Here is a 22832-nt window from a genome sequence, read left to right as displayed (position 1 = left end):
AAGTGTCCTGTTGTGTTACTTGAAAGTGTTGTAGTTGTTACAATACGTTTTCCTTTGCTTTAATTCGTTTACACAAATATATTTTTCATAATTTCTGATTTTATTGTTCAAAACATCGTATACACAGCTAATTCGTTTAATTAGTTTCATATGTTTTTTCATTGCAGACCTTAGGCCTTTTAGGTCCATTACTTAAATAAATCAAATTCATGTACCCTAAAAAGTGTTATGAATAAAAGAATTGTCTATATGGTGTAGTTGACTCGAATATTAGAAAAACAACAAAACACTTCATTTCAAAAAACTAGGATCTCATTATTTTATACAAGAACATTCGTGTCCTTTGTTAGACGATTCTCAATTTTCTTAACAGAATCAGACATTCCCGTTGGTAGCATCCCTTCCATCCTTCGCATCATTTTCTTTTGCCATTGACACACAACCAGATTCCTTTCCCAGGAATTGGAGGTCTGATTCCAATGGAGTATCGGTCACATTGCCATTCCGCAGAACAACGGAATTGGAAACAGAGTCCTTTTCCGTGACTTGAAGTTGAGGTTCACATATTATTACATTGGAATCAGAATCAGTAATTCCAGGGGCAGTTTCATTGCCATTCCGCAAATCAGTTATTTCAACCTTGGAACCGGTCTTATTCCCACCTTTTACAACATTGGAATCGGGTTCGGAATCGCCATTCCGGATAGAAGTGTTATTCAATTCCGATTTCTTTCCCTTATTGTAGTCTTCCACCTCAACACCCTTCTTGCCTACACCACCATTAAAGAAACTCACGGGGCGTTTGGTTCGTAGAATGTTTTTTAAAGGAATGGAATCTGTCAAAGGAATCATAATCTATCACTGTGTTTGGAATAAAATTCAATAGAGAAAAAAGAAATAAGAATTTTCTATTTAAATCTAAACCTTTTTTTGAAGTCATGTTGGTTTCTACAGTGCGTTTCTTTATCAGTTGCTTTTGCAACATATCTGTTCCAGGAAACACCATCATATTGAATGACTTCATTTCTTGTTTGCATGATTCTTCAAGTGGTTTAAACCCAAAAGCATTAGTCCATGTATCCATGTGTTCTTCAATGGCAGGAATAATCAATTTCTCTACTTTGAGGGATGTGAGAGCCTGAAAAGAAAAAGCATTTGCATCAAGGTTTTACTTTTGTTACTTCCTATTAGAGCATTGTACTTTGAAAAAGTAGTTTTTTCAAAGTAAGATGCTATTATAAGAATACATAAATGAATGAAAGTAGGTTGTTATTTCTTGTATTTATCCCAAAAAAATGCTTACTGATTCAATAGCATGCAATAGCCTGCGACACATCCCTTGGCGTCTGTATATATCGCGGGTCCCAATAAAAGGCATCTCAGCTAGTTGGGTTCCATGAATCCTAAGGTACACATATAATAATATCTATCAAATATAAATTCACAAGGTCCAATCACAACAAAGGGCATTTACGTCTTTTTCAATTTTCACTACCTGATTGATGCAGCACATATCATTTCATCTCCCCTCTCCAAAACGGCTGTGAAGAAGCCACTATAGTTTAACCGGCTAATATTTGATCTATAAGAAGAAAATTTATAAAAAATATATATATATATAAAGGGAGATTTTGTAGAATTTGAATGTAAACTTTAAAACTTACCCACAATTATAAACAACATTATGGATTAGATTGATCCCACTTCTCCTATCAACAATAGGTAAAAAACACTCATCCATGACTAATAAAGCAATTGCTATTTTGGAGATGCATTCGGCTCTTTGATAGAAATATAAGGATGACATGTCGGGTAATAGATCAGATTGATGGATAAGAGACCATGAGAATCCGGAATCTAATTCATGTTTCATCCAAAGAAGCTTCTGTAAGCGTGTGTATAGCTGCAAAAGTATTGGATTTTGTTATTGAAACACGATTCAATGCAAGAAATAGCAATGTACTTTCATTTCTTCATATTACAACATTTTTTACCTTGCAAAATTTACCTAATGCAACTTTTGTTACTATAATTGGGTAGTTTTTTTAAAGGTTAATGTCCTAATAAGAAAAAAAATTGGAAGTACAATGGTATAATTGGGTATATTTTTTAGATAAATTTCACAAATGGTCCTTATGGTTTTCATCATGACCCTAAAATAGTTCTTATGAATCCTTTTTTGCATGAACGATCCGTATGGAGCAAACCTTGCACACAAATGGTCCTTATGACTAACTTTGTTTAACGGATTCTGTTAAGTGTTTGTGAAATGACGAAAATACCCCTATTTTTTTTCCCTGATTTCATATATTTTGTTGTTTTTTAAACTTAAAGGACAAAATGTGTAAACTATTAAGAAAATGGACTATTAGCCCAAACATCAACGGGCTATTAACCTTTTAACTAGCCTTTTTAAACTTAAGGGACCAAAAAGGTGGGACATAGACTTGTTCTCAAAGTGGAAAAGACGTGAATGCCCTCTTCATCCACATCATTGGGAATAAGAATAACCCTAGAAGGGAACCTTTCGCAACTCTAGTTTTCAGCATATAAAGTCTCAATCCAAGTCAGTCATATTCATCAAGATCCATAAAAATTGGAACTTTAATACCTCTTGGCATTTTCTCCCACAGAAACAAAACATATCCATCTCACCACTGCATGATTTATGATCTGCAAGAGTAAAATTTGTCTTTGAACCAAACCTAAAACCCAAAAAAACAAACATAAACAAAAATTAAAGGCTCCTTATATTACATTTTTTCTCACAAAGGCGACATGTAAGAAGTGAACTGGAACTTCCAGTTCTACCACTGTCCTTATTGCAATATTTGCATGCACAATTTGGACAATGCCAATCACCTTCCGGAAGCATCTGAAACAATTTTGGACTAAACATGGTAAAAATCAGAAACCACAGGGACTATTTATGTAATTTTCTCAAATCTTACCTGCATATCCAAGCAGCTCAGGTGAAAGGTTGATGGGCAACCATCACAGCAGATCAAATCTCCACCATCTCCACATAAACCACAAGTATCATCATCAGGATCATCACCTTCAACATCTACAACATGAAAACCTTTTCTTTCTGACTCTTTTTGTTTATTCCAACCATCTATCTGACACTCCATTAAAGACTTGCCCGATTGGATAAAAATGTTCTTCAATGGCTGCCCGAGTTTGCTGCCCGCATGAAGTTCAAATCTCAAAACTGTCACCAGTTTGCTACAGCAACCACAATGGATTCCATCTTCAGTTATCCATCCTTCTTGCATTACACGTGTCCTTCTAAGGTTCTTATATTCCACCTTTTCACCCACAGAAACCATTCCAGAGTCAATTAACCATGAAATCAAGTTCCTTTTTCCTGAATATGGAATAAAATCATTCTTTTCTGAATCTAAACCATTTTCAGATCCACGAACAACCAATGTTCTTCTGCCAATTATTCGGCTTTTGTTTTCATGTAAATTATGGGGATTCGTATGAACATGAACAGCATCTTTCTGGGGTGTTTCCTTGTGAGGAGAATCATCACTTGAGTAGCCACTACTGTCTTCACTTGCTTCCTTCAGATAACAATCAAGCTTCTCTTTGTTCTGGTCAATGGATCTAAACTGTGTAGACTTTTTTACCCTTTTAGGCTTCCTAATGTTGTCTTCGTGTCTTCTACTCTTTTCAAGTTCTCTTTCGATTTTCTTTTGTGTTTGTCGTGTTAATTTGTTAAGTATCTCATTGGGTAATGGTGTAAAGTCTCCCTTAGCTACCGAATTCTCTTTCTCTTTCTCTTTTTCTTCCTTTTTGAGTGCATCATAAGCCTTGGTTATAGACCAATAAGCAGTTCCAGAAGGACTAATATATACAGAATCAAGATAATCTCTGGTTCTTCTTGGTCTATAATCAATCGTCCATCCAGCACCCAAAAGCATTGTTTTAATCTTCTCTCTTAACAATTGCTTTTCAGTGAAATTAGGTCGCTTGATCTTGCTTTCCTTGTTATTCTTAGGTGCATTTGACTTTGATTGCATCACTGTTCTCTTCTTTCTAGATTCAAGTTGACCATGGATGTTATGGGACAAGCTCAGCCTTTTCCCATCAAGATTCTGACTGTTACCTCTATGTGAAAGACCCACTTGTTTATGTTTATTTTCCATCAAAACACCATTTTTACCTTGCAACCTGACTGATTCTTCAAGGTCTTCCTCTTCTTCTTCATTCTTAATTGATACAGATAACCCTAATTCATCATTGTCCATTGCATACTCACTACTTTTTGCACCTTTAGCACCATTGTTTTCTGAATCAAGATCCCTTTTCCTATGAATTATCATCCTACCACTACCACTTGCAGATTCCTTTTGATCCCCATTTTGCCTATATAACCTATCGTTATTAACATCCATCCTCATTCTCCTCTCATCCACTTCATCGGACTCATCATCTAACCTGTTGTTAACCTTTTTCTCAGTTTGGAGATCTTTATTTTCCACTAAACCACTTCTGTAAGCATCCGATGTATTTCGGAATTTATGAACTTTGCGGGGAAGAGGTGGGTCTGGTAACTCATCTGACTCGGAATCACTCAGAACGACTCGGGATCTCTTTCTATCTTTATTGGAATTGAACATTTTCCTAGGAGAGGAATCACTAAACCCTATAACTCCTAAGTCGAATGCTGCCTTATTTTTAACAATTAAACGTTCATAAGAACTTTCTATCTTTACGACAGCTCCTGAATGCTCGGATTCCCTCACATCTTTCATCTCATCAAGCATAAACGAACAACAAATTCCGCCACGATTCCATCAACACAGATGTAGCAGATACACTCATATTCCACAAATTCTCAAGACCTAGGTTCAAAAGTTTCGAAAGAACATATATCGCAAACAAAAAACCTACAAAATCGAAACCATAGAGATGTATCGGAATGCCAAGTTCCGTTTCACCTCAAATTTAGTCGATTTCAAGCATAATTTCCAGCAGTAATCGTCGATCGAAAGGTTTCGATTAGCCAGCCCTGTTTATATCGAGGGATTTATCAGATAGATGTCTCGCGCGTGTGTGAAAACTGAAAAGTGAAACACAAAGAAGAATTTCCTCTTTGCTAAAAACACATGGGGTCGGATTTTTAATTTTGATTCGTTATTATAATCAGGGATAATGACATAAAAAGGTAACCAAGTTTCAAAAGTGTACAAAAAAGATCATTGTTGTTTTTTTTGTACACAAAATACCATTTTACCGGTTATTGTAGGTTATCCGGTTTTCAAATGTTCAAAAAATATCATTGTTGTTTTTTTAGTACAAAAAATACCATTAATGTTACTATTTGTACATAGAATACCAACAAAATACAAATGTGTTCAACTAAAACATTGTGGTAACCAGGTACTTCAGGTAAATGGGATGAGATGAGCGTAATCAACAAGTGCTTGTTTAATTTTTGTTGAAATTGTTGGAAAAGATCTTACTTCCACCGTATGATCAGCCGAACAAGATTACAGGTGATGCTTCGGTTGATAAATTTTTCTTCAAATCGGTGATGAGAAGAGCGTAATCAGCAAGTTCTTGTTCGGCTGTTAGATAGGCTAAAGTAGAAGCATTCTTGTATGCCTCTTTCTAGCTTCTATATGGCATCGATTCACCATAATATCGATGCTAGATCAAATCACGCAGCTTTTGATAAAATTGTATTATTAAAAGTTTGCAAGTGAACAAATTAATGTAGAGTAGAGTGATTAGGGCTTTTACTTCGGGGAAGATGACCATGGCACCAAAACGAGGGGCGAGTTAACGAAGTCGGTGTTGGCAGCGAACCATTCAATGTCGCCTTCGTTGCCGCAATAAACGAAGATTGGGCCCAAACGACTAGGTTCTGGGCCCACCCAGTGATCGGAGTTGATGAGATAACGTTGTTGGAACTTGGGAAGATCATTGAAACTGAAATGATCAAGAGTCTGATCAAAGTATCGTGTCTCGTAAGTGTACTTTGGCTGAACAAGAATTTTTGGGTTTTGAGAAGCAGTAGGGATTTGCCGAGAAACGGAGGTGGCTGGTGAGATTCCGGCATCGATGAAAGTAGGCAGATGATTAGGAGGAAGAATAAGAAAAAGGGTTTTGCTATGGTGGTGGAGGGTGGCGATGAACAACAGTAGTGGTCGAAGTGAAGTGGGGGGTTCTTTATAAAAAGTAGCTAAATTTTCATTACATTCAAAGAAGGAAAAATGACTTAAAAAGGTAACGAAGTTTAAAAAATGTACAAAAAAAACCATTGTTTTTTTTTACACAAAATACCATTTTACCGGCTATTGTAGGTTACCCACAAGGTATTATTTGAACACATGTGTACTTCATTGGTATTTTGTGTATAAAAAATATACTTTAATGGTATTTTGAGTACTAAAAATAAAATAATTGTATTTTTTGTACATTTTTAAAACTTCATTACCTTTTTAAGTTATTATCCCTTATAATTATAAAATGTTTGATTGTTGCAATTGAAAATTTTATGTTGAGGAAAAATTGATCGTTTTCAAAAAAATAAATAAATAAAAGTTTTGAAAACGTGTCTAGTAGGTTTATTTTTCTAATTTTTTCATGAAAAATGAAAATTTCGTTTTCTAAAATTACAAAGAAATTAATAAATTTTGAAAAACCGATAATCATTATTTTTCACATTTTTCTAATTTCAATTTTTTTTTAAATATAAACACACACTCACTCTCACCTAATTCACTTCTACATATCACCGCCTTAACACCCTTAACCCACCACACTCACTCCCAACCCCCCCCCCCCCCCCACACACACACACGAGCGCACACTAACCCCCACAAACATACATACATACATACATACATACATACACCAATCCATACAAACACACACACACAAACATACACCCCACCTCCATAAACACACACCCACTCCCACCTACACTTCCACTGTCACACCCCCGAACCAGACGGCGGAAACATCCGAGGGCTATTGTGACTCAATTGAATACCATCACCATGAATATATATGAAACATAACATTATACAATACCAAGCATTGGAATATTACAACTGGTAGCGTTTACATTCGGTACATTGATCCATAATATTACATGCCCAAAAGTAAATTGTGCGGTACTAATTAAAACAACAGCAAAACGTTACTGAGTACATTTCTTTTTCCTTTTCGATTTACCTGTTACCTGAGAATACAAGTATTTTGAAAAACGTCAACATATGAAATGTTGGTGAGTTCATAAGTATTGTTTGAAAATAAGTGGTTTGTATTGTTTTGAAAATCACCAGAAAATCCAATATTTTCTAAAAAGAACTTAGTATAAAAAGTGTGAAGATCCGTAAGTATGCTTGTTTGTTTCTATAAATGTAAAAGTACAATTTGTAAAACTCGGTATGTACTAGTAGGTATGTTAATTGAAAACCCTAGGAAAATCCGATGTTTTCCTAATATTTTGCATTAATGAATTGTATCATGTTATTTCATTACGACGGGTGTATTCGTTGAGTCCCGGTGACGTTGGATTAATTATTGGTTGTGAATTGTTATAAACACACATTAATGAAAATGACCAGGTTACAACCATGCAAACGATCCCTTAGGCGTCGCTCGCACTATTCACTTAATCCAATCACCCGGACTTCGTGTAGCCCCACAACTGAGGAGGAAAAGAGGGTGCGAAGTCCCGATATTTTCCGTAAGTCGTTCAAGGCTATCGTGAATGCGAAGGGCCCTTAGCCCGACCCGCATTTGGTGAATTCTCGCCTTTCTTAGCAGCACCAGAAGGCCCGTGGGGTCCAATAGCGCAAAGCCTGTAAAAGTCCTTTTACACGAAATTAGGTCATATAAGACCCATTTACATGTAAGCGAGTTTCCTTCGGGCCTAAAGATCATGCCATTGGGCTAGCTAGGCCCAACAACCACGATTTGAAACTTTTGAGCCCAAAGACGGTGTATCGACGTCTGGTGTATTCTCACGTGTGTATTGACTTCCCGAAATTTCCGCGTGTGTATTGAAGTTTCGTCGTGTTAGTAATTTCGGATTCGCTATTGATTCGAGACCGAATCAATTCGTTTGATAACGATTTTTGGTGTTGAAGGTGTATTATAATTTGCCAATAGTCGAGGTGCTAGTATTTCATCATGACAGATTTATTTCTTAAAACATTAGGATGTTTCATTATTGCAGCCCCTTTTCTTTAGATAATTTTACACATTTAACCCTTTGTATAAAATAAATTTCTATTTTAGTCCTCAAACCATTTTTCTTTACACGTTAGCATCCAAACTTGTGGAAAAGTTATTTTTCAGCCCAAAGTTATTTGAAAAACAGTTTTAGTCCACCAAATGAAAATTTTCTCGGCTAAATCCCTTATTTTCGCAATTTTTACACTTTTGGCCCAAAATAGAAATTTTTTGCATCTTTGGTCCCTTTTAAATATGAAAATCATTTTTAACCTTTGAAATGGACTTAGAGCACTAGTAGTCCCCTGTTTTACAGAAAAATACAGTTTCAGCCCCTCTAAATTGAAAATCACGCATATTGGGCTTTATTAGGCCAAAAAAATTCATTTTTGGCCCATTATGCTTAAAAATTTCACATTTAATCCTCCAAAGAGAATATTTCCAGAAAAATACCTTATTGAAACTGTTTTGACTCATTTCATCCATCAGAATTTGTATTTTGTCATTTTGGGCCCTTTAACTTCATATTTTTAACATTTTGAGTCCAAAAATGGGATTTTTAGCCCAATGAGTTCATTTTAACCAACTTGGTTATTTTTCTAGAAATGATTTGTGTGTAGTAATATGTTTAACACTTGTTTCATACATCCTAATGCAAATCTCGATTTTTAAGGTCTTTTGACTAGTTTCAACACCATAATCACATATAAACATGTAAATAAGCATAGAAATCATACAAAGCATACATATACTCATAGATCTACACATTTGCTTGTATTCCCCCCCCACAAAACCTATAAAAACCAAAAAATAGGGGGTATGAAGCTCACCTTTGGGTGTGGTTTCGGTTTTGGAGAAAAGATGGTAGAAAATGAGGTGATTTTCGGCCCTAGCACACTTTGATGAAGATTTCGACCTTGAGGTGATTCTAGGATGCAAGATCATAAGTGTGAACGAATTTAGAAGAGATTTTGATGAAACAAAGAATTTAGATCATAGATCCAAGCATAATCTTACCTTAGATGAAGAATTTGTGGGAATATCTTCTTGAAGAACCTTCTAAAATTCGAGATCTTGATGAAGAGTGGAGGGAGTTTCCTTGAGAGTTTTGTGAGAGAATTGTGTGTGTGTGTGTGTGTTTGAAATCGGTCGAGAATGAGAGAGAGAGGAAGAAGTAGACCTTGAGGTGATATATGCATGGAAGTATGAGATATGTTGCATGGAGAACCAAGAGGTAATAATGAGGTGGCAATTGAAAGTCAACCCTCCTCCATGTTGGGTTGTTGGGCCGAGAAGTGAAGAAGGAAAGGGAGAATATTGGGCTTCTTATGTTTAAGCCCATATTAGAGTTAAGTTTAATGATTATTGGCCCTATAAAATATAAGTGTGATTTTTTTATACTTTGTTGGGCTAGTTTAAGTTAATTATGGTTCATAATGGTTCATAATATTTAATTTATTTCATTCTAGGCCCAATGTGGTCCAAAATGTTGGAATAAATGAAAGTGAGTCCAATTAGAGCCCATTTAAAGGTTCTAAGCCCATGGTAGTCAAATTGGAAGCTTATTGGTCCTTTGAGTCCAATAAGGAAGTCCTAGTCCAAAGTGGACCTAAACAAGAACTTCTAGGGTTTCCAATTGCTTGATGACTATTTGTAATACTTGTATGGTGTATTTGATTTAAAATTTTGATGTCATAGAGTAAGCATCTTACATGCTTTTAAGTTTTTGATTCTACATTTTACTTGAATGTAATGATTACAAGACACAAAATTTCTAGTTGTGACATCCACAAACATACACACACACAAACACACACCCACAAAATTACACCCACACACATCCCCACCCCACCCCACAAACACACATACGCATACACCTACAAACACACACACCTACAAACACACACACACACACACACACCCAACACCACTAATACAATCGCTGACCTTCTATTATCATCACCATCACCACCACCACTACCACTATCCCATCACCAGCACGAGCACCACCACCTCCATCACCACCATTGCCGCAATTTATGTCGCCACAACCACAGCCACCACCCTACTACCACCACCACCACCATCATCACCATGATCGACACCACCATTGCCCCACCACCGTCACCGCTCCCACGTCCACCCTACCACCACTACCATTTCTAAAATGAAACTGATAGAAAAATACATATCTAAACACGTTGTTTAATTTTCTAAACTTAAAAATGACAAATGAATAAGTTTTAACTAAACACGTTTTATAAATTTTCTAATGAAAAATGAAAACAAAAACTAAAAATATATAACGAAAAACAAAAAATGAAAACTGTTTTTTCGTAATTAAACATAACCCTAATATTTTTAATTTAATGATTTCATTTTCTATTTATCAAATATGTGTAAGTAGTTATTTTCTAGATTCTAATATATATATATATATATATATATATATATATATATATATATATATATATATATATATATATATATATATATATATATATATATATATATATATATATCTTTACTATCTTATAAAACAAATCCCACTATTTCTAAAAATAGATTGAATAAAATAATAATATTTTTTAAGACGTCCAAATCATTAAGCTAATTGTACAACTAATCACTAATAAAATAATATTAAAATTGAAACAAACTCCTATAAATTTTCTCTTCTAATGTTTTGACCAGATATTTTTTCATCCAAATAAATACTCAACATCCTATAGTTTGGTCATTTCATTAATTTTCTTTATTTTTAATATGACATGTTTCCTAAAACAAACTAATGATTGAATTGAAAATAATCATTCTCCATGGAAAAAAAATTAATTGTCGAAACAAACTATTTGTCGCCCGCTGCTTTGCGCGGGTAAACGGCTAGTGTATATATATATATATATATATATATATATATATATATATATATATATATATATATAACAAGACTCGTTAAATAGATGTAATGTTTAATACATTAAATATATCTAGTAGTTTTCTAGAATAAATGTAAAATGCACACCGATATGAATACATTTACAAAGCAATCAAATTTTTTCCAAAATTTTATGCTTCTTTCTTAATACTTTAGTTTAGGGGTTGTTTGATAGTTGCTAAACAGGTTAGAACTAATCGGATTAAAAGCCGACTGAGTTTGAAGTTCTAACCGAGTTAACTTCTATCTGAAACTTGATGTTCGATTTTACATCTAACTAACTGTACAAAATGACTATATTACCTTTAAAGAACATTTTTTTATAAAAACATTCAACATTCAGTAAATAAATTAAAGAAATTAAAGAATTATAACTTTTGTTTAAGACTATTGATATCAGAGCAGGATTCAAACTGCATCGATCTAATTTTCATGTTAGAATCATTTGCTTTTTGAGTTGCAACTTTATTCAAAATTTTCCGCGCATTTTGGTTTTGAAAATCACTTTAGATCTTCAGATTTGAATTGATTCTGTCTTTGAATTGTTTAGTCGAGTAATCGATCAGTGATTAGTCATCAATTCAGTTGATCAAATTCTCAAATTCATCTAGTTTTTCAAGCTTTCTGAAAATTTCTATGTTCATCAATGGCGAACTTCAACATGAATACAATGACTTCCTTCTCTCACTTTCTTGGTTCTTCAACCAAAATTCCGATGTTAATTCCAGAATACTATGATCAGTAGGCTGATAGAATGGAAGATTACTTAAATGGAATTGATGAAGAACTTTGGAATTGTATCGATGGAACAGTGCAAGCTCATGTTAATGTTCAAACTATCGGTTCATCTGCTACATCTACTGAAGTTGCTGATCAACAAAAACGGTTGAAGAATAATGAAAAGAGGTGCACGAGGGAACTAAGAGGTGCTCTTCCTCCTGTGGTTTATAACTACATTCGTAGTTGTAAAACAGCAAAGGACATCTGGAACACTCTAAAAGAGAAGTATCAAGGTAGCGAAAATACGAAGATCAATTCTGTGAAGCAATGTCTAGTTGAACTGAAAGAATTCAGACAAAAGGATGCAGAAACTCTTGAAAATTACTATGATCGTCTGAATTAGCTTATGCTTCGCTGCAATAGGTATGGAATCACTAGATCTCTCATGGAATTCAATTTAACTTTCATTATGGGTCTTCGCAAGGAATGGCGAAGTGTGAGCATGATGATTAAGAATCAACAGAGTTTTGATACAACTCAGTTGAATGATCTCTACAATCAACTGAAAACATATGAATGCGAAGTTTCAGAGATATATGAAGAATCAAAACAAAGCATTGGAGGTCCTTTGGCTCTTGTTTCAAAGGTATCAGAAGCTGATGTTAACGAAAAAGATGGTTTAGATGATGAAGGATTTTTGATGAACTCTGATGATGAAGCTGTAGCATTCTATTCAAATAACAGAGTTAAGAAGTTTTTCAAAAAACCTTTTAATTCAAGAGGAAAAATTAGTGATGTGAAGAGTGCAGTCATAAAATCTGGAGGAGAGGAGAGGAAGAAATTGGAGAAAGCTGATGAGAAACAAAAAGATGCGAAAGAAGTGAAGAAGCTAAAAGGTGACTCAGGAATTTACTGTCACTACTGCAATGGTGCAAATCATTTTGCAGCCGATTGCATGTTGAGAAAGAAAGAAGAGAATAATGAAAAAGTTAAAGATGAAGCATATTATTCTGAAAAGATTGAAGAGTTACGTGCTAAGACCAAAGGAATGTCTCTGGTTGCGAAAGGTGAGACTGATGATGAAGAAAGTGGTACGTATCAGATTTGGTCTTCAGGATCTGATGACGAGGAAATGAGGCATCCAACACATGGAGCAATGTTCGCAAGCTTTGAAGATTGCAAAAAGGAAATTTCAGGAAGATGCTTTGTATCCAAATCCACAGACAAGTCTCCCATGACAACCAAGGTACGTGCAACACTTGAATCTTTTAATATTCCTTTATCTGCTTATGATGCTGAAATTGTTTCATTTGATGACACTGTGGCTTATTTTGATTATGTTATTATGTCTGCTAGTACTGAAGCTCAGAAATTAAATATGCAACTAGATGAGACACGGAAAGAATTAGAAATAAAGAGGAGCAGATTAGAAAAACTTGAATTGCAGATAAAAAATATAGATTGTGATAGGAATAATCTTTCAAATGATGTTAGGTTGTTACTAGCACAAAGAAACATATTTTGTAATTCTGCAAAACGGTTATATGCAAAATTAACAGCATTACATCATTCCTCTGACATTAGCAAAGAACAACATAGGAAACTGTTACCTTTTCTTGAATACGAACGCGAAAAAGTTGATGTTGTTTCTTATGATTGTGAAAGTACAATTGCTCAATTTGACAAAATACCCGATGATAGATATAAATATGGTATTGTCAAAATTGATGAATTTTTGAATGCTAATGAGTTGGTTAACATTGTCAATGAAAGTTTGACAAAAAGTGATCAAATGAAAATCTTAAAGAAAACGGAAACTTCAGCTCTTGCTTCTCAATTCAATTATGCTGATATTGATGAAAATTCAGATAATGTGAGTGAAATCAGTGAAATAGAAGAGGAAGAAGAGGTTGATTGTTCTCAATTGTCAATCATTAATATCACATCTAAGATTAAAGGTAAAGAACTTATTGTTGATTCAATAGTAGATGATGAAATTGATAAATCTTTAACTTCGCAACATTGTAAGTTTGATAATGTGGAAGTTGAAAGTTGGAAATCTGATGATAATGAAGAAAACAGAGAAGAAATGAAAGATTCGCATGAAATACCTCAATGAGTTGTGGTTGATCAAGTGTTTGAAAATACGAAAGAATTTGATATAATTTTAAATGAAAAAGGCTCACATTATTTGGAAACCAACACTGTGGTATATCCAAATTTTGTATATACTGATAAAACCATTTTTCCAAATCAAGTTTTTGTCACTACAGGAAATGCTGAGAAAGTTCATCCTGAATTCAACAAAATGATTGAAAAAGATAATCTAAAATCAACCACAGATGACTTTTTCGCAAATCAAAACACAGAAGAAAACAATTTAACTCAATATTCTTATGGGTTTCAAAAACAAAAATCATTACAAAAATGGGTCGTTAAAGGTGAAACATCAAACAAAACTTTTGAAAAAGTTGAAAAATCAAAGGCTGAAGTGAAATTAAATTCTCATGAATTCAAATTGATGGTTGGAAATTATTCAACAGAAAATAATGTTTCAAAAAGAAAAGCACGAAAAGTATTTTTCTGGCAAGTCGTGTCAAATGATAAACCAAGAGATGAAAAAGCACACATGTCAAAAATAAAATCATCAAAATTTCAGAGCAAAAATAAACAAGAAGATTCAAGTTTTAATAAACAAATAAATTCTGTTGATAAAATTCCATATGTTCGCAAATATGACAACAATCGAAAATTTGAGAATTCGCAAAAATTTGCAAATAATCAAAAGTTTGAAACTATTGACAAATTCACGAATATTTCATCAAATTTGAAAGATTCAACTCAAGCAAAAGTAAAATTTTCACCAAAACAACCAAATTTTCCAAATCTTTCAATTTCAAAACATACCAAAGTTTCATATACAAAAGAAAAATCTAATGTGAGTACAATCAATCGTTGGTTTGAAGGGAAAGGAAGAAAATATCAAAGTGGGAAATTTACAGAGCAACAAATTAAGAATGCATTTGACAAGTTCGCAAATACCTCTTCAACTACTAGTTCATCATCTTATCATTCGCAGGTTCCAATTCAAAAATGGAAACCAGTTATCAAAAATATGAATGTTGTGAAGGATAAGATTGCAATCAATGGAAATCCAAAACTATTGATTGGATTCGTCTGATGTTTCGACTTTTATAAATATTTTTCTAAAAATATTTCAAGTATGGAATTAAATAATAGACAATACTTTGAGTCCAAAAATGTTTTTTGAATTTCCATCTGAGGTGTGCAAGAACCTCAATGGATCAAAAAAAATTATGTAGTTAAAGAAAGTCAGTATTATACTGGTTTGGTTTCTTATAACGATTTTATCTTTTGCATACGAGCTCTGGTTTGGGTGCTCTTTATATTTTTGGACTTAGGTGAACATGTACTACGAGTCTAGAGTGTTTTCTTCATTCACAAATTCTTAATACAAAATTTTAATTTTTAGATGTATTAACTAGTGTTACAGTTTGTGCTTTATGATTCATTTGAGATTTTCAACTATTAGAAGTAAGATATCATCTCGTATCTTATTTTAATTGTAATAACACTATCTATTTTCCAAAATATGCATTATATCTCAATAAGTCAGGTTACAAAGAGGTTCATGGTGCATTGATTGTCTACAATTTTAGACCTAAATTCTAGGATGTCACATTACTCCCTTTTAAAGGAATTTCGTGTCGAAATTATTTCGTTCCACTAGTAGAGGGAGCACCATTGAATAGTTGTGGGTATTTTTGTTTCATCTGATCCTCACGTTCCCAAGTAAACTCTGGTCTATAGGTATGCGACATTGTTTCAGGCTTTTGATTTCTCGATCCATGATCTCCACCAGTTCTTCCATGAAGTGCAGTTTAGTGTTGACCTGGATTTCATCGAGAGGAATAACAAGGTTCTCATCAGAGAGACACTTCATGAGATTACACACATGGAATGTATCGTGAACCTTGATAAGTTCTTGAGTTAACTAGAGTTTGTAAGCCACCGAATCAATATTTTCTAGGATTTCAAAAGGTCTGTTGTATCAGGGGTTTAGTTTACATCGTTTTCCAAATTTGATGACACCTTTCCATGGTGCAACCTTTAGTAGGACACAATCTCCTACTTTGAATTCTAGGGGTTTACGTCTCACGTCTGCATAGATTTTCTAACGACTACGTGTGACCTTTAATCGTTCCTTTATCTGAATAATCTTTTAGATTATTTCATGAATGATCTCAGGAACACTAAGTAGAGTATCTCCAACATGCTTTCTAGCAAGTTGAGTATCTCTAACTTCTGCCCAACATATCGGAGAATGACATGTGGATCCGTACAAGGCCTCAAATGGAGCAACCATTATGCTAGTGTGATAACTATTACTGTATAAAAACTCAACCAGTGGTAAGTGAGTATCCCATGCATTAATGAAGTCTATCACAAAAGTGCATACCATGTCTTCCAAAGTTTGTATCGTCCTTTCATTGTATCCATTTGTTTAAGGATGATATGCATTACTCATGTCTAGTTTGGTTCCTAGAGACCTGTATAATGATTGCCAAAATTTGGAAGTGAATATGCTATCTCTATCTGGGATAATAGATATTGTCACACTATGTAGTTTGACTATTTCCTTGAGATAGGTACTAGTGACTTTCTCTATTTTTTCAGTGTCTTTGATGGCTATGACATAGGCGGACATGGTCAAACGGTCACCCACCACCCAAATGGTGTCATAACCGTTTGAAGTTTTTGGCAACTTCATTTATGAAGTACATGGTTATCTATTCCTATTTCCATTCTAGTATTATCAGTTGCTGTAGACCTGAGGGCTTCTGGTACTCTACTGTGACTTTCGAGTAAGTCAAGAAATTACTAACATATGTGGCAATCTCTACCTTCATGTTAGGCTACCAATATAGCTTTTTAAGATCGAGATACATCTTATCTGATCAGGGATGTATTGAATATCTCGAATTATGAGCTTCATGTATAATTATACTCCTGACTTCACCAAACTCTTAGGTCCAACTTCGATTCATGAAATATCATGTTCCATCTTCCTTGGTTGAACTGTTTGTCCATTCCTCGCAAGTTTTCTTCTATGGTATTTTCGGGTTTAAGTGCTTCCAGTTGTGCATCTCGAATTTGGGTGATGAGATTGGAGTGGAATGTTATAATTCGAGACTTTACACAAAGTGGCTTTGCTCATTATTTCTTGCTTAAAGCGTCTGCTACGACATTCGCTTTACTAGGATGACAATGAATTTCGTATTCGTAATCATTTAGCAATTTGATTCACCTTTGTTATCTCATGTTGAGCTCCTTTTTATCGAATATGTGTTAATCGATTTTATGGTCAGTGAGCACAACACATTTCGTTTCGTATAGGCAATGTCTCTACATTTTTAAGAAAACACTACAACTCCTAATTCTAAGTCATGGGTAGTGTAGTTGATCTTGTTTGGATTAAGTTGGCTGGATGCGTATGCAATGAATTTATTCCTTTGTATCAACAGGCATCCTAAACCTTGGTGAGAGGCGTCATAGAATACCATAAAGTCTTATGTTCCCTTTGGAAAAGAAAAAATTGGTGCACTGCACAACAATTGTTTCAGTTTAGGTAAGGCAGACTCGTGTCTGTCTTCGCAATCGAACTTATTTTCTTTTATGGGTTAGAGTGGTGAGAGGCTTGGCTATTTTGGAGAAATTCTCAATGAATCTACGTTAATAACCGCAAGCCCTATGAATTGGCACTTTGATTGGCATTGTTGGTGCCTTCCAATCCCTAATCGCTTCGATATTCGAGGGAAAGACATGAATCCCTTTACTACTGACCACGTGGCTGAGGAAATGAACTTCGTTAAGCCATAACTCGCATTTAGAGAACTATGAATAAAGTTTCTCATTCCTTAGTTGTTCCTGAATTAATTACAAGTGTTATCCATGTTCTTCATTGGTTCATGAATATATTAATATGCCATCGATAAACACGATCATGAATTTATCCAAATAGCACTTGCACACTTTATTCATATGGTCCATGAATACGGATGGTGCGTTGGTCAGTCTGATGGGCATAACCAAGAACTCATAGTGACTGTACCGAGTCCTGAATGTCGTCTTCGGAATGTTTGCTTCTTGAACTCTAAGTTGATGATAGCCATATCTCAGATCAATCTTTGAGTAGTAGAAGGATCTTTGTAGCTGATCGAATAGATCATCGATCCTCGGGAGTGGATATCAGTTTTTTATGGTGAATTTGTTCAAATCTTGAAAGTCGATGCACATCCTGAATGGTCCATCCTTTTTTTTTTGACAAACAATATCAGAGCTCCCCATGGACAGAAGCTTGACCGGATAAAGTCTTTTTTCAAGTAGTTCCCGAAGTTGATTGGAGAGTTCTTCCATTTTCGATGGAGCCAGACGATAAGGAGATCTTGCAAATGGTGACGTACCCAAGATTAGGTAGATTCGGAATTCGACATGTCTGACGAGAGGTACTCTAGGAATATCTTTTGGAAATACGTTCGGGTAGTCGCATACTTGCAGAATGTCTTTGATTTCCTTAACCTATCCTTGCATATCCACCACATAGGCTGTAACATCCCAAATCTCAAGACCAAAAATTTCATTTTTAATTTTAAGATTCATAAAATAGATTACTGAAAATGTCATCAATGTTATATCTTATCATATCTCAAAAACATATCATAGAAAAATAATGTCAGAGTACAAATCCCAAGAATCTCATATGCGGAAAATCGTGTGTGTTATGTGATACTATTTTGCCGGCTCCTTTCCTTTCAAAGAAGGACTTGAAACAAAAACTGAAAATTGTAAGCACAAAGCTTAGTAAGTTCCCCCGTCATACCACATACCATACACTAAACATATTGTCTAACATACTAGCTACCCCTTCGATCTCTTTCAACCGGTAACTTGCCTAACATATCAGGCTGCTGGCCTACCCCTTTGGTCCTTTCGACCGGTAAGTTGCCTAGCATATCAGGGTGTTGGCCTACCCCTTCTATCCTTTCGACTTGTAACTTGTCTAGCATATTAGGGTGTTGGAATACCCCTTCGGTCCTGTCGAACAGTACCTGGGACTATTTCATGCACTACTTCTACCATATAACATACTACTACATAAACACATAAGTCATATACTACCTAGCTTATCACGGTACTGGCATACCCCTTCGGTCCTTTCGACCGGTACTGGGGCGTATCCTACCCCTCCTACTACTATCACATAATATCATAGGATACTAGAACATAAAACATAATAATTATCACAAAGACAATCATCTCTACTATAACTCGTACTAGTGGGCCGACATTTGTGCCTTCGAACTACTTCTACTGGAAAGTAACTCACCTAAAATCTCGTGAAGTAGCTGAACTGTCCTCGGTTTTGAATCAACTCCACTCAAACTCCTACACATACAGGATTTCCTTTAATTAACCTTTCCTACTCATAACCCTTTAAGTGTCAACTCTGGTCAATGTTCAAAGTCAAAGTCAACATTCTGGTCAAAGTAAACATTTTGGTTGACTTAACTTGCCGAGTTGATCCATCATCTTGCTGTGTACCCCAAATCAGAGAACCCCAAAATCATGATCCAACTCGTCGAGTTACCCTCTAACTCTCTGAGTTCTTCCTTATGATAGAATTGAGATTTTTCTCTTAAACTCGTCAAGTCCTTCCTTAAACTCGTCGAGTTTTCCAATCTTCAAAACCCTGAAAACTTAGCCAACTCACCGAGTCATCTCCTAGACTCACTGAGTTTTCTCAGTAACCAGAAAAGGTTGGGGCCACAATCCAACTCGTCGAGTTGCATGAGCAATTCGTCGAGTTGCCCTTAGTCTATATCCATTAAGTCACTTTTTGTTGTGCTCACTGCTTCCAAACCATAGATCTGGTCCCCTGGGTCGATATATCACATAAAGTTGCTAACTTTATGTCCATGCATGGGTTATTTAGTCCAAAAGACCATAAAAGGTGGTTCACAAGTTGCATGGGACTCCCATGGCCATAAAGTTGACACCTTTATGCCATGGAGTCCCTAAACAACTCTAGATATGAAGGTTCTCCCCACAAGGGACAACCATATCCCAAATTCCACCATTATTGAACCAAAACATGGAGAAAAAGACCTAAAACTAGATCTAAACACTCAATAATCAATGTAAGAGCTTTATACCTCAGGTGAACCAAAAATGAAGCTCTACTTCTGGATCTACTGGCTCCCTCTTGAATCCTTAAGCTTCTCCTTCCTTCTTAATCTTCAAAATCCCTAAGAAGACACAACAATGGCTAAAATACACTCAAAGATGGATTACGGTTTCGTGGCTAGGGTTTGGGGTGATGGAGGCTGAAAATGAGGCCAACCTTTGGAGGTTAAGGTGTTTAAATAGGGTGCAAAACCCTGAAATTAGCGTTTCATTCTAGCAGCCCTACTCGTCAAGTTAAGGCTCTCAACTCGTCGAGTAGGATTCAAATCCCGTGTCCAAATTTGCATTCGTACTTGACGAGTTTAGGGACTCCAACTCGTCGAGTCCCTTTGCAAAAATGAGTAATTCTTATTTAAAATACATATTAGGAACCGGGCGTTACAAACCCCCCCCCCCCCCCACACACACACACACACTTATTTTAGACTTCGTCCTCAAAGTCTGTTGCGCCTGGAAACAGATCGGGGTAGTGCTCCCTCATCGTGTCCTTCGGCTCCCAAGTCCATTCAGAGCCCTTGTGGTGCTGCTATTTCACCTTCACTAACTCAACCTTCTTGTTCCTCAGATCCTTTGTCTTCCTGTCGAGGATGGCTACTAGTTAATCGATGTAGTTCAGGCTGTCATCCACCTGAATATCCTCTAGAGGCACCACTACAGAGTCATCTACAATTTACTTCTGTATCTGGGAGACATGAAAGGTGCTATGGATCTTACTAAGCTCGGCTGGCAGATCCATCCTATACACCACCTTGCTCAGCCAGACTATCACCCTGAAAGGTCTGATATACCTGGGACCCAGCTAGCCCTGTTTTCTTAAGCGGATGACACCTTTCCAAGGTGACATCTTCAAAAGGACCATATCCCCAACCTGGAACTCCATGTACGCTCGTCATTTGTCGGCATAGCTCTTCTGCTGACTCTGGGCCATCTGGAGTCTACTCCAGACCTACTGGATCCTCTCTATCGTCTTGAGTACCACCTCGGTACTCCCCATGACCCTCTGTCCAACCTTACCCCAACATATTGGGGTCCTGCACTTCCTCCCATACAACATCTCAAAGGGAGGACGATCGATGCTGGTGTGGTAGCTATTATTATAGGAGAACTCTGCCAAGGGAAGATAGGTATCCTAACTACCACCAAAGTCTAATACGCACGCCACAACATGTCCTCCAAGGTCTGGATGGTCCGCTTACTCTAACCATCCTTCTGGGGGTGAAAAGTCATGCTAAAGTGCAGACGACTACCCAACTCGTCATGAAATTTCTTCCAAAATCTAGAAGTGAACCGTACATCTCGGTCAGAAATCATGGAAACTGACACTCCGTGTCGAGCTACTACCTCTTGGATGTAGATTTTGGCCAACTTCTCGGCCGATATGCTCTCTTGGATCGGAATGAAATAGGCACTCTAGGTCAAACGATCCACGAGGACCCAAATCGAATCCACTCCCCACACGGTCCTAGGAAGCTTCGTGATGAAATCCATAGTAATGTGCTCCCACTTCCACAGAGGGATATCTAACGAGTTCAACTTGCCGTGGGGCCTATGGTTCTCTGCATTTACCTTCTTGTAGGTCAAACATCTCTCAACACACCAGGCTACATCCCGCTTCATGCAGGGCCATCAGTAATCAGTACAAAGATCTCTGTACATCTTCGTCGCCCCGGGATGGATGGAAAAACTTGACTTGTGGGCCTCATCCATCAGAATCTGCCGTACCCCGCTCCAGTATGGAATCCAGACCCTCCCATGCAGGGTCAGCAGCCCACGACTTTCATATTCAAACGAGGCTACCTGGCCTATGTGTTGGATAAGGTGTCTAAGTCCATAACTATATTTAGTATGTACTTGACCCGATTTGGCATGGTCCATTTATGTTGCATGGCATCTCAATTTTTGGATAGACAAAATGAGAATAAGGATAATTATGATTTGTTAATATATTCTAATATATTAATATGAAGTCATCTTATTTAATTAGTATTGATCAAGAATTAATTTGTAATTAATTTTGTGATCAAAAGAAACTAATTAAATATATGTGGATTGATTATGTAAGTCTTTATTTCTTATATAGTGGGCTTAAGGTCCATGATTCATTAGATTGGGCTAGGACCCATTGGGTGCTCCATGGATGCTCCATGGAGGTTATAAACCCATGCATGGATCATAGGAATATGAAAAGCCATGCACATTAGGGTTTACATGGTGTAACCTTACATGTGCCACACTATATAATGAACCTCATATGGAGCAAATCGGCCACTAAGATTATTAGAGTGAAGGCTAGCCAATTTTGTGATCAAAGTTTTCTTCTCTCAAGTTATTCCAAGTATTGTGGTGTTGTGTGAAACATTGAAGGCATCACATGTCACACCTCCAAACCGGAACGCCAGAAACATTCGGGGGCGGAGGACATCATGTTTAGTATCACAAGACATGCATCATAGTAATCAAAGAAATAAACAACCATTTCATTAGAAAGAAAGTGTTTACAAAGTATATGGTTCACATAACATAGACTACTTATGTAAATAACAAAACAAGACTTGAAGCTACTATGCTCCATCTTTTGAATTCCCAGTGCACGTACCTATCTATTGGTTTCCTGAGAATACAAGTTATTTTGAAAGAGTAGATGAACACTTAAGCTGGTGAGTTCATAAGATTTTAGTGACGTAAGTAAGTTGTAAGAAAGTTGTAC

At 36.0% G+C, this 22832-nt stretch overlaps 1 protein-coding gene across 2 annotated transcripts; it reads right to left on the bottom strand.

Annotated features, from left to right (window-relative positions):
* Positions 1-270: 270 nt before the first annotated feature.
* LOC145004440 (uncharacterized) lies at positions 271-5108 on the bottom strand. Of its 2 annotated transcripts, none has more exons than XM_078963358.1 (8): positions 2952-5105; positions 2758-2875; positions 2612-2673; positions 1665-1903; positions 1496-1582; positions 1304-1403; positions 925-1138; positions 271-836 (listed from the first exon to the last, which is right to left on the bottom strand). In XM_078963358.1, exons 1-8 carry the CDS (start codon positions 4776-4778, stop codon positions 376-378), a joined length of 3108 nt encoding a protein of 1035 aa, XP_078819484.1. In that variant the 5' UTR covers positions 4779-5105; the 3' UTR covers positions 271-375. The 2 variants fall into 2 exon arrangements, with proteins under 2 accessions (XP_078819484.1, XP_078819485.1); XM_078963359.1 differs by having other exon boundaries at positions 648-855; positions 2952-5108.
* Between the last annotated feature and the right edge of the window lie 17724 nt (positions 5109-22832).

The sequence above is a fragment of the Lactuca saligna genome, chromosome 7 (genome assembly GCF_052625555.1).
Source record: "Lactuca saligna cultivar CGN05327 chromosome 7, ASM5262555v1, whole genome shotgun sequence".
Taxonomy (NCBI): Eukaryota; Viridiplantae; Streptophyta; class Magnoliopsida; order Asterales; family Asteraceae; genus Lactuca; species Lactuca saligna.
The sequence above is the reverse complement of the archived record's forward strand: the minus strand, read 5'-3'. Positions and strand labels throughout refer to the sequence as shown.

Coding starts and splice junctions, on each gene's coding strand:
- LOC145004440 (XM_078963358.1), bottom strand. CDS start 4,778: ATGCTTGATGAGATGAAAGATGTGAGGGAATCCGAGCATTCAGGAGCT. Junction 1,583..1,664: donor AATGTTGTTTATAATTGTGG/GTAAGTTTTAAA, acceptor TTCTTCTTATAG/ATCAAATATTAGCCGGTTAA. Junction 1,404..1,495: donor ATATGTGCTGCATCAATCAG/GTAGTGAAAATT, acceptor TGTGTACCTTAG/GATTCATGGAACCCAACTAG.